The 14,779-nt window shown below is 38.3% G+C and overlaps 1 protein-coding gene across 3 annotated transcripts in view; it reads left to right on the forward strand.

Moving 5' to 3' along the window:
* LOC145933200 (mitochondrial fission regulator 2) overlaps window positions 1-14,475 on the forward strand; it is a 32,508-nt gene extending 18,033 nt beyond the window's left edge. Inside the window, exons 3-5 of one of the 3 annotated variants that reach the window (XM_083032751.1) lie at window positions 11,221-11,342; window positions 11,431-11,656; window positions 13,869-14,475. In XM_083032751.1, the coding sequence (XP_082888877.1) occupies window positions 11,221-11,342; window positions 11,431-11,656; window positions 13,869-14,010 (490 nt within the window). In that variant the 3' untranslated portion in view covers window positions 14,011-14,475. Of the gene's footprint in view, window positions 1-11,205; window positions 11,343-11,430; window positions 11,657-13,868 lie in introns of all 3 variants that reach the window. The other 2 variants (XM_083032750.1, XM_083032749.1) reach the window with 2 other exon arrangements.
* The last annotated feature ends 304 nt before the right edge of the window (window positions 14,476-14,779 follow it).

Below are 14,779 nucleotides of genomic sequence, written 5' to 3' on the forward strand. Positions count from 1 at the left end.
TTTGGCCCGAATAAAGCTACCATCTTTTTCTGGAGATTACCAATCTTGGAGACCGTTTTGTGATCTATTCGCCTCGTTAATAAAAGATAACCCGGATATGACAAATGTTGAGAAGATATACTATCTAAAGACATGCGTCACAGGAGAAGCCGCTTGTTTGGTGGGCAACCTGTCTATCTCTAGCGACAATTTTTCAATTGCGTGGAATTTGTTAACTTCAAGATACGAAAATAAGCGATTCTTGATCGCCGCTCAATTAGACAGGATTACGAACTTGAAGCCACTCAAGATAAAGAACGCACAAGGTCTTCGAACCCTCTTGACCACCCTCTCCGAAGCGACAGCAGCACTTCGTTCCCTGGGAAGCGCGGTGGATAGCTGGGATCCGTTATTACTTCATCATGTTGTTAAAATACTTGACCCTGAATCTCGGGAGGCCTGGGAAGTTAAACTCGGTTCTTCTATAACCTACCCGACCTTTTCCCAATTCGAGGAATTTCTTATCGGACGAACTCGAGCTTTGGAAAATCTTGATTTATCCACGAATAATCAAACGCCTGTGACTGCTTCTGGTAAACATCGCACCAAGGTCGCTGCACACGTCTCAACGTCCGCGTCAAATTTGAACTTTCAGACATGCCCTTTATGCCATTTGACGCATCATTTATCAAGATGTGAACGATACCAATCCAAGACGGTTAATCAACGTAAAGACATCGTCATCAAACACAGAAGATGCTTTAATTGCCTCGCTCCTCACCCCGCGAAGAAATGCAATTCTACGAAGCGATGCTTAAAATGTGGCAAGAAGCATCACATCTATCCATGAAAGCTACCACGAACCTTCCTCAACAAATTCTTCTAGTACGCCCGCTAAGAAAACTGGAAATCAACCTAGTATGGAAAAGTCGGATCCACCACAAATTGTAGATTGACGAAAAGAGAAATGTACACATCAATCTGGACAAGCGAATCTATCGGAAGAGATCACGTTGTTCGCTACGAGTAGAGCCTTGTTGAAAAAAGGCAATGAAGAATTCCAACCAATACACTTATTGATCGATCAAGGATCAGAATTATCTTTTATCACGGAAGATTTAGTACAACGAGCTAAGCTTACCCGTAGCGCAGCATTGATACCTTTACTCGGTATCGGAGGAACTTATTCCGGCCATACAAGAGGAAATGTTTTTATACAATTACATTCTATTCATGACCCATCTTCTAAATGTAAAATCAGAACTTTCATTTTACCACGTCTTACAGCAAAATTACCACCGTTCAACATAAAATCTCCTACTTGGTCTCATATTGCTGGACTCCCACTAGCCGATCCGGATTATTCACTTTCTGGATCAATAAACGTCATCATAGGCTCGGACAACTTTCATAATGTGATACGGTCAGGCTTAAGACTAGGCGACTCTTCTTCACCTACTGCACAACAAACCATCTTCGGTTGGGTCCTCTGTGGCCCTATATCGGCAGCCAATACACTAGTATCAACACAAATACCATTGTTCGCCGGATCACGATTTACAAAATCTAATTTCAAGATTTTGGATACAAGAGGAATCTCAAACCCTACTGGGACCGCATTGAACGAAGAGGAAGAGGAGTGTGAACGATTTTTTTTTTATTAAGTCATTCGCGGGATGCTACAGGCAGGTATGTTGTTCGCTTGCCTCTAAAATCCGATCCGTCAGCTTTAGGAGATTCCAAATCTAAGGCTCTCAGTTGTCTCAAGAGTTTATCTCATCAATTTACTACCAAGAACGCGTTCAAGAAACTTTACGTGGACTTCTTGGATGAATATAAGAAATTAGGTCACATGATAGAAGTAGATAACTCTTCCGACCAGACTTCCTTGATACATTATCTCCCACATCATGGAGTACTTAGGGAAAGTAGTCGCACTACAAAACTCAGGGTCGTATTTAATGCGTCTAGCCGTACCACCAGTGGTCTTTCGCTGAACGACATCCTCTACGCTGGTGCAAAGCTACAGATTGATATAAGTGATATTCTTCTCTGGACACGTACACACAAAATTCTTTTCTCTACAGACATTGTCAAAATGTTCAAACAAATTGCTCTACATCCAGATGACTGGGACTTACAGAGGATATTGTGGTATGATCAAAATAATCAGCCTCTCGCCTATCGCCTAACAACAGTGACTTACGGAATGAATTGTGCTCCCTTCTTGGCATTAAGATCTCTTCAGCAATTGGTAAATGATGAAGGTCACCGTTTCCCTAGAGCAATCATCCCTATGACCAGGGGCAGGTATGTCGATGACATTTTTGGAGGGGCTGACTCAACGTGTGAAGCAAGAGACACCATACAACAATTGATTCGGCTTTGCGATGCAGGATGTTTTCCACTACAAAAATGGAGTAGCAACTGTCCAGAACTCCTACCCGAAACGAATGAAGGGACGTTCTCTGATAAAGAGATTGAGCCTACTCTCTGTAAAATCTTGGGTCTTGTCTGGCGACCACATACTGATACATTACATTTCTCTTCCAAAATTCCAGTTATTACCTTTACTAAAAGAACCATCGCCTTGGATATAGCGAAACTGTATGATCCTTTAGGACTGATTTCACCTATCTTGATAAGAGCTAAAATCATCCTACAAGAGCTATGGTTGTTAAAGACAGGATGGGACGAGCCTATTCCTACCGAACTTAGAGAAAAATGGTCAACATTTCGACAACAATTGACGCAACTTGATTCGCTCTCAATACCGAGGTGGCTAGGTGTTCTCCGTTACGACACTTCAAGGATTGAAATACACGGTTTTTCGGACGCATCACAACTAGCTATGGCAGCGACAGTATACCTTAAGTATACCTTAAGACTCCGGGTAACGACAATACCTTCTCAGTGCAGCTGGTATGTTCTAAAACTAAGGTTGCACCTCTTAAGCGACTCACCATTCCCCGACTCGAACTCACTGCAGCACTATTAGCACGACTAATAGTGAAGACGACAAAAGCTCTCGATCTACTTGAAGCTTCCGTGTATTGTTGGACTGACTCTTCGGTGACGCTTACATGGATTACTGGACACCCTTCGCGCTGGAAGGATTTTGTTAGGAATCATGTGTCTACTATTCAAGAAGTACTGCCAAATGGGTCATGGCGTTACGTACCAGGAAAAGAAAATCCCGCGGATATTGCATCACGAGGCATAAAAACAGAACAATTAGTCCACCACGATCTATGGTGGAATGGACCAAAATGGCTGACCGAATCCCAAGCTTCATGGCCTTCTCCCAAATACAAACCCATACCAGATTCAAATTTGGAAGAACGTCCTGGTCATATCCTGATTAGCGTCGCTCATCGACCTTCATACTGGACATTGATACATAAGTATTCCTCACTTATGAGACTATTGCGTATCACTGCGATATGTTGTCGATTCATATCTTGTTTGCGTAAAGTGTCAAAATCCTCCCTCTCTAATTACCCTTTGACTCCGTATGAAATTAAACAAAGCCGTGATTTGTGGGTACGGATCATACAACGAACATGATTCCATGATGAGATACGACTTCTTATGAAAGAAGAACAGTTGCCATCGTCCAACTCCTTGATTCGACTCACTCCCTTCATAGACCGGAACGGCTTAATTCGAGTAGCTGGACGTCTTCATTTTGCTCAAATTGACACGGAAGCCAAACATCCACTTATCTTACCTAAAAAATCACCACTAACCACGCTTGTAATTGAAGACGCTCACCGAAGATCACTACACGGAGGCACTCAAGTCACCTTAAGCCTTCTACGAGAGACATTTTGGGTCATTGGCGGAAGGACGCCAGTACGATCCCACATATTAAGATGCGGACGCTGTGCTCGCTACCGTAGCATTCGAGCAAAACAACTGATGGGACAATTACCAAAAGCCAGAGTGACTCCAGCAAGACCATTCTACAATTCAGGTCTCGATTATGCCGGTCCCGTGACGTTGAAGACTTGGAAAGGGCGGGCGGCACGATTATATAAGGGCTATCTAGCCATATTTGTTTGTCTCGCTACATCCGCCGAACACATCGAAGTAGTCACTGATTATACGGATGCGTTCATAGCTGCCTACAAACGTTTCTGCGGTAGAAGAGGAATATGTGCCACATTACAGAGTGACTGTGGCACTAACTTCGTAGGAGCCGACGCGGAGTTAAAACGTCTCTTTCAACAATCATCACATGAGCTTGGCCATCTTGCTTCCCTTTTGGCCCAAGATGGTACAGAATGGAAATTTAATCCTCCATCTACTCCACACTTTGGTGGCAAGTGGGAGGCGGCGGTGAAATCTATTAAATTTCATCTGAAACGTATACTGGGAGAGACCGTCGTCACGTATGAAGAAATGACCACTATTACTGTGCAAATTGAGGCCGTTTTAAATTCTCGGCCGCTCTGTCCGTTATCTGAAGATGTTACGGACTTTGCTGCCTTAACTCCAGGCCATTTTCTGATGGGACAAGCACCGACTGCTATACCGGAACCTAGTCTGTCTACTGTGCCCACTTCACGACTCACACGTTGGCAATTATTACGGCAAGCAGTAGAACATTTCTGGACGAGATGGTCTGCGGAATGTCTGCAGAGATATCAAGCCATCTCTAAATGGCACCACCCTGCCAACGAAATCAAAGAAGGCTCACTTGTCCTAATTACAGACGAACGTTACCCGCCGGGAAAGTGGCCACTCGCTAGAGTTCTACAATTACATCCAGGTCCGGATGGTTTGACAAGAATCGTCACCTTGAAAACTTCAACATCCACTTTTAAGCGACCAATAGCTAAGCTATGTGTTCTACCCACGGATCCCGATTCAACATATTCGACAATTCCCTAGTCGAAGGCGGGCGGAAATGTTACGGAAGTGATCGACAGTTCGAAACACGCAATGTTTTAAAGCGCCAAACTTATCGATAGCGAAGCCTGCGTACGCATTAGCAACGCCTCTCTCTTTTTTTTGTTGATTCGGCTCCGCTCGTCTCGCTTCTTGACTACACGCGTTAGACGGACGTACCTTTTCTTCGTAGTTTTCTATAGAGTGTGTGTACAAATTTCGAGGAAAGATAGTGTATCATCCTACGGATGAAATTCTGGAGATTTTCGATATTACCCTTGTCATTGCTAAATTCTCAGAGCAGCTACGAATTAAGGGCAGCTACAAAATTAAGGGCAGCTACAAAAATTGGACAGCTACGAGTTTTATTAGAGAGCGACCATACATGGTCTGAGTTGTTGTCTTACCCGCCTACGAGTGGCAATATACGTTAGTGCCATCGCATATTTCCCTCTTTGACAGAACGAAGGTAAGGCAAGGAAACTTCTTCTGTTAGAATCATCTTTTAGGTGACGTTAATCACGCAGACTTTTCCTCTTTATGTAATTGTTGGCGAACGGCTTTATTAATTATTATTCGATTTCTCTTTTATAGTATTTTCAACAGAACAATATTCTTTACCTTCTTTTCGTTGAATGAGAATTATTGAGTTCATATTATCGCATTTATATTATTATTAATTATTGAGTTCATATTATCGCATTTATATTATTATTATTATAATACTAATTTTCCTTTTTATTCATAATTAAGTCGAAAGAATTATAATCTTGAAAATAAGATATATTCAAGTTCTTCTTTAATACGATATTACAAAATTGTTGAATATCATTATAAGAAATCTTTAATTAATCAATGATTGTGATGTATTGTATTTTTTTTTTTGAAAATTAGTTACAACGGAATAAATTAATGTATAATCTTTTTTTCTGATTTATAACTGTTTTCTTGCGAATATCTATAACAAGTTATTTTCAGGTAATTATTCAAATTGGTATATTTCCCCAACAACTACATAGCATCTTACAATAAACCTAAAATAAACTTTATCATTTCAGGTTTATTTTTAAGATGCTATGGAATCAATGAAACATTTTATTTTGATATGAAATTGTTTATCAGACCGGACTATGAATATCAGTCTTAAAATTAATTTTATATTTTAATGAATTTAATTCATATTTATTATTTATGCATGCATATGTCAATCATTGTTTCTAATGTCTGAAACAACATTGAATTATTCTCGTTAGAAAATAATATATTTAACAATAGCTATATCACATATATGTATATCATATATACAGGGTGTCCCATTTTAATCTCCCCAGGCAAACATCTCGAAAAATATGGAAGATACGGAAAAATGTTTCAGACAAAAGTAGTAGGACTTGAAGGGGGACAGATGATGAAAGTATGGACTTGACCTTGAGTGACCTATTGAAGGTCAGGTAAAGATCATCGATGTTTTCTTAAATGAAACCCCCTATTTTTTATTGCATATTCTTGTAGCCCTTGTCGAGACGTTTTCAAAACACTACCTATTGATGTCTCTTACGCAAGCCGTTCCCAAGATACGAAGCTTCAAAGTTGACATATCATCGGCATTCGCATTATCCAATGTACACCGCGGGGAGGTTGTTCAGTCAAATTTGTACATCAAGTGGCCCTAAAAAGGGCAAACTTTGTGTGTGTATGTGTGTGTGGGTGTGTGTGTGTGGGTGTGTGCTTTTTTTAGTAAAACTTTTTAATTATTTTTCTTCTGGTTATTTTAATGTAAGGGAAAGGATAAGAAAATGGTAGAGAAAGAGTGTGCTTCTTTAGTAAAACTTTTATCTCTCTTTCTCTACCATTTTCTTATCCTTTCCCTTACATTAAAATAACCAGAAGAAAAATAATTAGAGAAAAGTTTTACTAAAAAAGTACACACACATACACACATACACACACAAAGTCTGCCCTTTTTAGGGCCACTTGATATACAAATTTGACTAAACAACCTCCCCGTGGTGTACATTGGATAATGCGAATGCCGATAATATGTCAACTTTGAAGCTTCGTATCTTGGGAACGGCTTGGGTAAGAGACATCAATAGGTAGTGTTTTGAAAACGTCTCGACAAGGGCTACAAGAATATGCAATAAAAAATAGGGGGTTTCATTTAAGAAAACATCGATGATCTTTACCTGACCTTCAATAGGTCACTCAAGGTCAAGTCCATACTTTCATCATCTGTCCCCCTTCAAGTCCTACTACTTTTGTCTGAAACATTTTTCCGTATCTTCCATATTTTTCGAGATAATTGCCTGGGGAGATTAAAATGGGACACCCTGTATATATGTATATCTCTTTCTAAAAGAATTAATTACAGAAAGTCATAACTCCTAAACTGTTGTAGTTGTCATATTTTTTTTAGCACTGCTATATTTAATTGTAAGTCTTCTGCTTAAACGCCGTTCAAACTCGTTAACCGGCCAAAAATTAACGTTCATGATAAACGCCGTTCAACTGAGTAGAACTTTTACTAAAAACTTAGTTGAACGCAAAATGTCATTGATCGGGGTGTAAACTCGGTTCAAATTTTGAACCATGTTGGAGGAATCGGGCATTATTACTGTGGAATAAACTAGATAAGCAGGTTCAAAAATGTTTTATCCTACATATTACAACAAGAGTGAAAGAAAATATTCATAGAAACTTCAGAAAAATTAATAAGAAGACTTTGTCGAGGTTTTGTGAAATCGTCATAAAAAACTAAAGTGAACACATAGACGAATCCAAAATTTGAATTTCTCGTACATTTTGGTGTTAAAATTTCAGATTATCATAAAAAAATATATATTTATTATATAATAATTATAATATAATAATTGTAATATAAATTTATAATATATAATTATAATATAATAATTATAATATAATAATTATAATATAATAATTATAATATAATAATTATAATATAAATTTATAATATAATAATTATAATAACTCAAAAACAGTTAACTTTTATGAAATAAAACAAGAGTATCTTTTTTTTTAGAAAAAGATGTAAAGAATCTAAAAAAAATACTTAAAAATAAAAAAACGTTTAGTAAAATATTTTGTAGGTTAAAACGCTTAAAGGTGATCGCCCCTGGCACTCCGACATGATATCAAGAAATTTTTATCACGCTATTTTAAAGACCTTTACCTAATATGAAAATTGTTATTACAAATTATTAAAATCTACAGAGAGATATAAGAGTTATTTAAGAAATATACTTTTCAAATTTTAACTTTAAAGACAAATATCTCTGTAAAGAAGCGTTATAGAAAAAAATTTTATAGAAATTTATGGGCTTATTTTTACCCATTCTACATGTCCACGAGAGATTGCCCACTTTTTCCGAAACATCCTGTATATACATGTATATGTATTGTGACGTGGTCGTCACGGCGCGCATCCACCCCAGCCTAATCGCGGGGCCAAAAAGCCAAGCGGTCACGCCAATCGCGAGAGAGAGAGAGAGAGAGAGAGAGAGAGAGAGAGAGAGAGAGAGAGAGGGAGAGGGAGAGGGAGAGGGAGAGGGAGAGGGAGAGGGAGAGGGAGAGGGAGAGGGAGAGGGAGAGGGAGAGGGAGAGGGAGAGGGAGAGGGAGAGGGAGAGGGAGAGAGGGAGAGGGAGAGGGAGAGGGAGAGGGAGAGGGAGAGGGAGAGGGAGAGGGAGAGGGAGAGGGAGAGGGAGAGGGAGAGGGAGAGGGAGAGGGAGAGGGAGAGGGAGAGGGAGAGGGAGAGGGAGAGGGAGAGGGAGAGGGAGAGGGAGAGGGAGAGGGAGAGGGAGAGGGAGAGGGAGAGGGAGAGGGAGAGGGAGAGGGAGAGAGAGAGGGAGAGAGAGAGAGAGAGAGAGAGAGAGAGAGAGAGAGAGAGAGAGAGAGAGAGAGAGAGAGAGAGAGAGAGAGAGAGAGAGAGGTGTTGGCATCACAGGAGAGAAACTGCCGCGGTTGGAGAGATTAGGGAGACGAACATATAGCCGAAAAACAACAAGAGCTGACCTTCCGAACAACCAAGAAGGAAGCAAATACAGCGTGTCAGAAAGGAATTCGGCCTTGGCGATCTACTGACCGGAGATCCAGTGAGGCGCCCGACAACAGGCGCAGGAAGGGCCCGAGACCGGGAGGATAAATTCCCACCCGCGAGTTATCGCTCCATCGGATACTGGACACAAGGCCGCCGCGTGGAGGCCCGCGGTGCGAGGTCGCGAGGGCCTCAAAATCCCGCGCAAATACCGCGCGGATAAATATATGGTCACTATCGCGAGGGGTGCTGTGAACCCCCGGCCTTGCTAATCTCGCGCGACGACAGTAGACGGCACGGCGCCGTAATTGGTTATCGCGTACGCACCCCGCGTGCACAGAATTGATCCAGCTGTCGATTTCGGACCGATAGATCCGGCAGATTGGTGCGACCGCTCAGCCGGACCAGACGCGTAGCGAACAAGGATCGGTTTTGAGCCATTGCGGCAAACTCACGAGAGACCAAGGCTAAGGAAGAGGTTCCGGTGAGGCTACCCTACCGTAAGCGTATCTGAATTATCACGTCCGTAAAGTTGTGAATCCGAGTCTCGACCGTTCTGACGTGATTGTCTCGTTTAGTGTTATTTTGTCGCGAGGGCTCTGCTCTTTTTCGGGATAATCTTGGGTGTGAGAGCGATCGACGTCAAGCGGCGAGTACTTTGGTGCATTCGGACACGTGGATAAGAGTAACGCAAAATCTTCGTCTCTCTGGGGGTCAGTCCTATATGTCGCGTCTCGTGTTATATAGTTGTCGCGCCTTTGTATAAGATATTCTATTGTGTATGCTTGTTGCGTATCATCGTGGTGTGATTTACCCAGTTGTGTCCGGAAGTCGTTATCGTGTGAACTTCGTCGCGATAGATCCGAAATTAATAAAAAGAGAGCTTACTGCGCGACCACCGGCGAGGGCGTGAGAGAGAGCGCGAGCGAGAGAGCGAGAGCATGCGAGCGTGCGAGTGAGCGAGAGAGCGCGCGCGGATAATCTCTGGCGCCCGCGATCAACTCACGAATTCCGCCCGACGGATCGCACTACATCCCCGTCAACGATATCGTATTGTTCTCCAGTTTCGTCGCCGACCCGACTTTTCGAGCGCTTGCGATTTAATAATCAGTTCGATGATGTCTATTTGTCTGGTCGCGGCTATTCTCTTGTATTTTTCTGTCATGGCGATACGCGGATCTCGGACTTAAGCTTGTCGCGAATATAATTTCGGTGTTTGGCCGTCCGAACGATTTTCTTTTGTATTTATTTTTGGTTTATGGTGTCTTTCATATTATCTCTTGTCCTTATATTCTGTTCTTTATTATTATTATAAATTTCAATTATATTTAATCATATTAATTCTTTCTTAATTGTACTCTATTATTATATTTTTCGCCAATATTTATTTCTATTTTTTTTGTTTGTAATAAACTTCATCATTTAGTTTTGGTTAACTAAATCGCGTACTGCTTTTCTTTAGTACTGTCAAATTAAACGTCTGTGTCGTCATTTCTGTGTCCCTCATAATTTCGCTAGAGTACTTTCGGCAACCACACCCTGCCCCTCTGCTGTTAGGCGAGCTAGTCAGCCCGTAGCGGGATTCCCGGTAAAAATTTTACGATTTGTGGTTTGACGCGTGAAAGACCGCGTCTGGCGCCCAAAACTAGTCTCTCGCGAATATCTCGGCTGGCGTTCTGCTGCGGCACGCGCGGAACGACCACGATCTTAGTTCCCGCCGCGTGAAACATTAAAAACCCCTGTGTTTTGATGACGGCCAAGCTCCGTTCTTCCGACTCTTAGTCGAGTCGGGAGAAAAAGTCGTCACAGTATATATATATATTATATACACACACGCACACATATATTTCATATTTTTAAACAATTTAATCAATATAATCTCCAATGACGGTTTTATGAAAAATTCGGTTCAATAAAACTTATAAACTATGAAGAAGGATAACTTTTGACATTATTTATTTTTCGTGTGCATGATTTTCAAGATTATTCCAAGATAAAGTTTATTTTTTAAAACAGAAAGTTTATTTTTTATTGCAAAGTTTTACTTTGTTTTAATATTTATAATTTTTGCAGAAAAAGTTTTTGTTTAGCAAGTAATTTTAAGAATATTTATAAAAAATAAGATAATATAAAATCTCCGAATCCCTGCTTTTCGCGTTTCTCATTCAGAATCAACTATAAATTACACGGAAATAGCGGCATCTAATTTGTGTGAGTGTGTGTGTATGTATGTTTATTGCAATATTATTATTTGCAATCTTATTTTATAATTTAATAATAGGCTTTCCGGCAGCAGACCAGATCTATTGGAGCCAATTAGTTTCGGATCCGAAGTACGATTGCTTGCGTTGGAACAAGAGTTGCAAGAACTTAGAGAACAAATTTCAACAATTGTGAAAAATAATAAACTGTCTAAATGTACGTAAAAATATTTTTTTTTTATATGTATATTCAGAATAATCAAAAAGATTGATAAAAATAAGATTTATATGTCTTATATATGTAGATGCATCTGTTACATCTTTGCCCAATGGAGCGGACAAAGGAAAATCTTCGCCAATACCACCACCACCTCCACCTCTTCCGCCACCCACAACACCACATATCGCGAGAAGAGCTAGTTTGCAAGATCACAAAATTGAGGAGCGCAAAAAAATTGCATTGAGTGCACAGAAATCAACAGATGATATACTTAAAGATATCGACAATATAAAATTGAGACCAATTGCGAGGTAGTATTTTGATTGTGTGACAACTTAATATTTTTTAATACACCATTGCATTACGATATTAAAATTAAGAAATAATGTAAATTTTCTCCTTGCTATGAGAAATATTCAAAATAAATTATAACTTATTAGATAGAATAAACTTATGTACCAAAGACTTTTTAGTTTATAAATTAATAAATAGCTATGAATCTTGATTAAAAATCATTGTTATAAAATTTTATCATAAGGTAGAAATGAAATAATTAAGAGCCAAACGCGGTAAACAATATGCAAATTTTTCTTTCTTATCAAATATTATTTATTGTGAACATTTTGGCCCCTATTTCGAACCATATTATTAATAACTATCAAATACAGATAAAATGAATCTTATAAAGCATGGATTATGGACTCAAATTCACATTGTATAAGTACAATACGGAATAAAAATTAAATTTCACACGTAAAAGATACATACATAAAATTAGATTGCTGATAATAATTTGATTGTTGATGATGGTTCGTTGGGACCGAAACGTATAAAATAAATAATATTTGAGAAGAAAAAATTATTTGACGAAATAATTTGCGCACTTACCACACTTAGCTCTTAATTATTCCTTACTTGTATATATTCAATTAGAGCTTTCTACTTTAATTTCTGTTAATAAAGTTGTTAGAAATTTAAGGTATATACACTCGATAAAAAAAACCGGTACACTTAAAAAGTAGTAAAAAATTGTGAAAGTTCAAGAATTTATAACTTAGCTAATAATTATGATATCGAGGTGTTTAAAAAACGAAAATGACGCTTGGAGTGTGCAGTTTGAGAAAATTTTAGTGCCGATTACGTGGAATGATTAATTTTGCAATGACAAATGACAGAGTGAGAACCTGCAAAACTGATAAATAAAAGGTGCACTTTTCTGAATTGTACAGCGTGAATCAGTTGACGTAATCCAATGGGATAAAAAGCACGTAAAAATTCAAACTTTTCTCTGTAAAATGCGTTTTGGCGGAACTCGATACGACAATTTTTCGCTGAGTTATCTCAATTTGAAAAAAGTCGGTTTTTTAACGATAAATTATGATTTAAAATGTGTTTCTGCTACCTTTATCAATTCGAATCGTTGCAATTTTGTTCAAGAATGTTGCATTGAATGCGGGATGTTCCGAAGCAATGCAAATCGTGCCGGGCATCTTGCGCAAACAAAGTCAGAGTAGAATATTCGCGGGGTTTTTCTCCGGTACGAGTTAGACACTACTTTCTTGGAGATCGGAGAGTATCCATGAGGATTTACCTGTGTAAAAAAAGAGAAAAAAAAAGAATCTTTTTTTACGCGGAGAAATCCTCATGGATATCCTCCGATATATCTTCAAGGAAGTAGTGCCGAACTCGTACCTGCGAAAACCCCGCGAATATCCTACTCGGATTTTGTTTGCGCGAGATGCCCGGCATGATTTGCATTGCTTCGGAACATCCCGCATTCAATGCAACATTCTTGAACAAAATTGCAACGATTCGAATTGATAAAGGTAGCAGAAACACATTTTAAATCATAATTTGTCGTTAAAAAACCGACTTTTTTCAATTTGAGATAACTCAGCGAAAAATTGTCGTATCGAGTTCCGCCAAAGCGCATTTTAAAGAGAAAAGTTTAAATTTTCACGTGCTTTTTATCTCATTGAGCTACATCAACTGATTCACGCCGTGCAATTCAGGAAAGTGGACCTTCTATTTATTACTTTTGCAGGTTTTCACTCTATCATTTGTCATTGCAAAACTTATCATTCCACGTAATCGGCACTAAAATTTTCTCAAACTACAAACTTCAAGCTTTATTTTCGTTTTTTAAACACCTCGATATCATAATTATCAGCTGAATTATAAATTCTTGAACTTTCACAATTTTTTACTACTTTTCGAGTGTACCGTTTTTTTTGGCCGAGTGTAGATTGAATTATATATTTATTTATTAATAATAGACATGTAATAAGGCAATTTTGACATGATTGATTAATTTATATTTATTGAACTATATTCATGGATATGAAGTTAAATAGAAAATAATTTATCACAAATATTTAATGCTAGAGAAAAAATTTACTCGATTTCTAACTTCAAATGTTATAATTCAATATAGCTATAAGAATCTAAGAGCTTTAACTTTTATACAATAGTATAACTTTTATACAATAGAATAAAGTAAAATATTACATCGATTTTTCACAGATCTCCAGGTGGTCATTCTATACGGGTTAAGCGTGAAAATAGTCCATGCAATGATTTGCAGGAAATTTTACGCAGACGCTACATCGCGATGCAATCTCCCGGCAGCAGGAATTCATCAGTTAACTTAGCCATGGACAATTAATTTGGAATATCATATGTGACAATATTTTTGAGCATTTTCATTGTATGTTTACACAAAATTTAGAATTTCTACAACAAGCAAGCATCTCTCTTGTGACATGTTATGTTGAAAATATTAGTTGCACTCTACATTAGATAAAGTCTGTAAAAAAAAATGTTAAACTAAAGCTTAGTTTATTGTCAATAATCAATGTGTCATGTAATTCAGATAACTTTTTTTATAAAAAAGTAATGATTAAAGTTTTTACTTTTATCGATAAGTTTAAAGATTATTGTTAATCATTAAAATGTAATGATTAAAACAATTACTTTAGTTTGACTGGCTTTAAGTAAGGTGTTGTGATATTAAAGTCTCAATGACTTCTTTTACAAAATTGACTTATCAAAACTTTCTACTATTTAATATTGAAACATATTATTTTCATGTGTCATGATAAGATAGAATACACAATTCCTGTTACTATTTATATATTAATAAAATATGTATAAATGGAAAATTTTAGTTAGTAATCGCTTGTAAATAAGAAAAATAAATTTTATGATTTATATGAACGAAATTGATATCAGTATTATTATTAATATTATGATTATTTATTGTTTCATGTAATGTTTTAATAATATTTACTTTATTATTCTTTATGAATCTTTAAATGTATCGGCAATGTGCACACACACACGCGCGCGTGCGTGATAGCGTGCGTGCGTGAGTGCGTGCGTGCGTGTGCATGCGTTGGTGCGCGCTGTGTGTGCGTTGGTGCGCGCTGTGTGTG

The sequence above is a fragment of the Prenolepis imparis genome, unplaced genomic scaffold, assembly GCF_030444845.1.
Source record: "Prenolepis imparis isolate NDT839.2.m4 unplaced genomic scaffold, iyPreImpa1.0 SCAF_2, whole genome shotgun sequence".
NCBI lineage: Eukaryota > Metazoa > Arthropoda > Insecta > Hymenoptera > Formicidae > Prenolepis > Prenolepis imparis.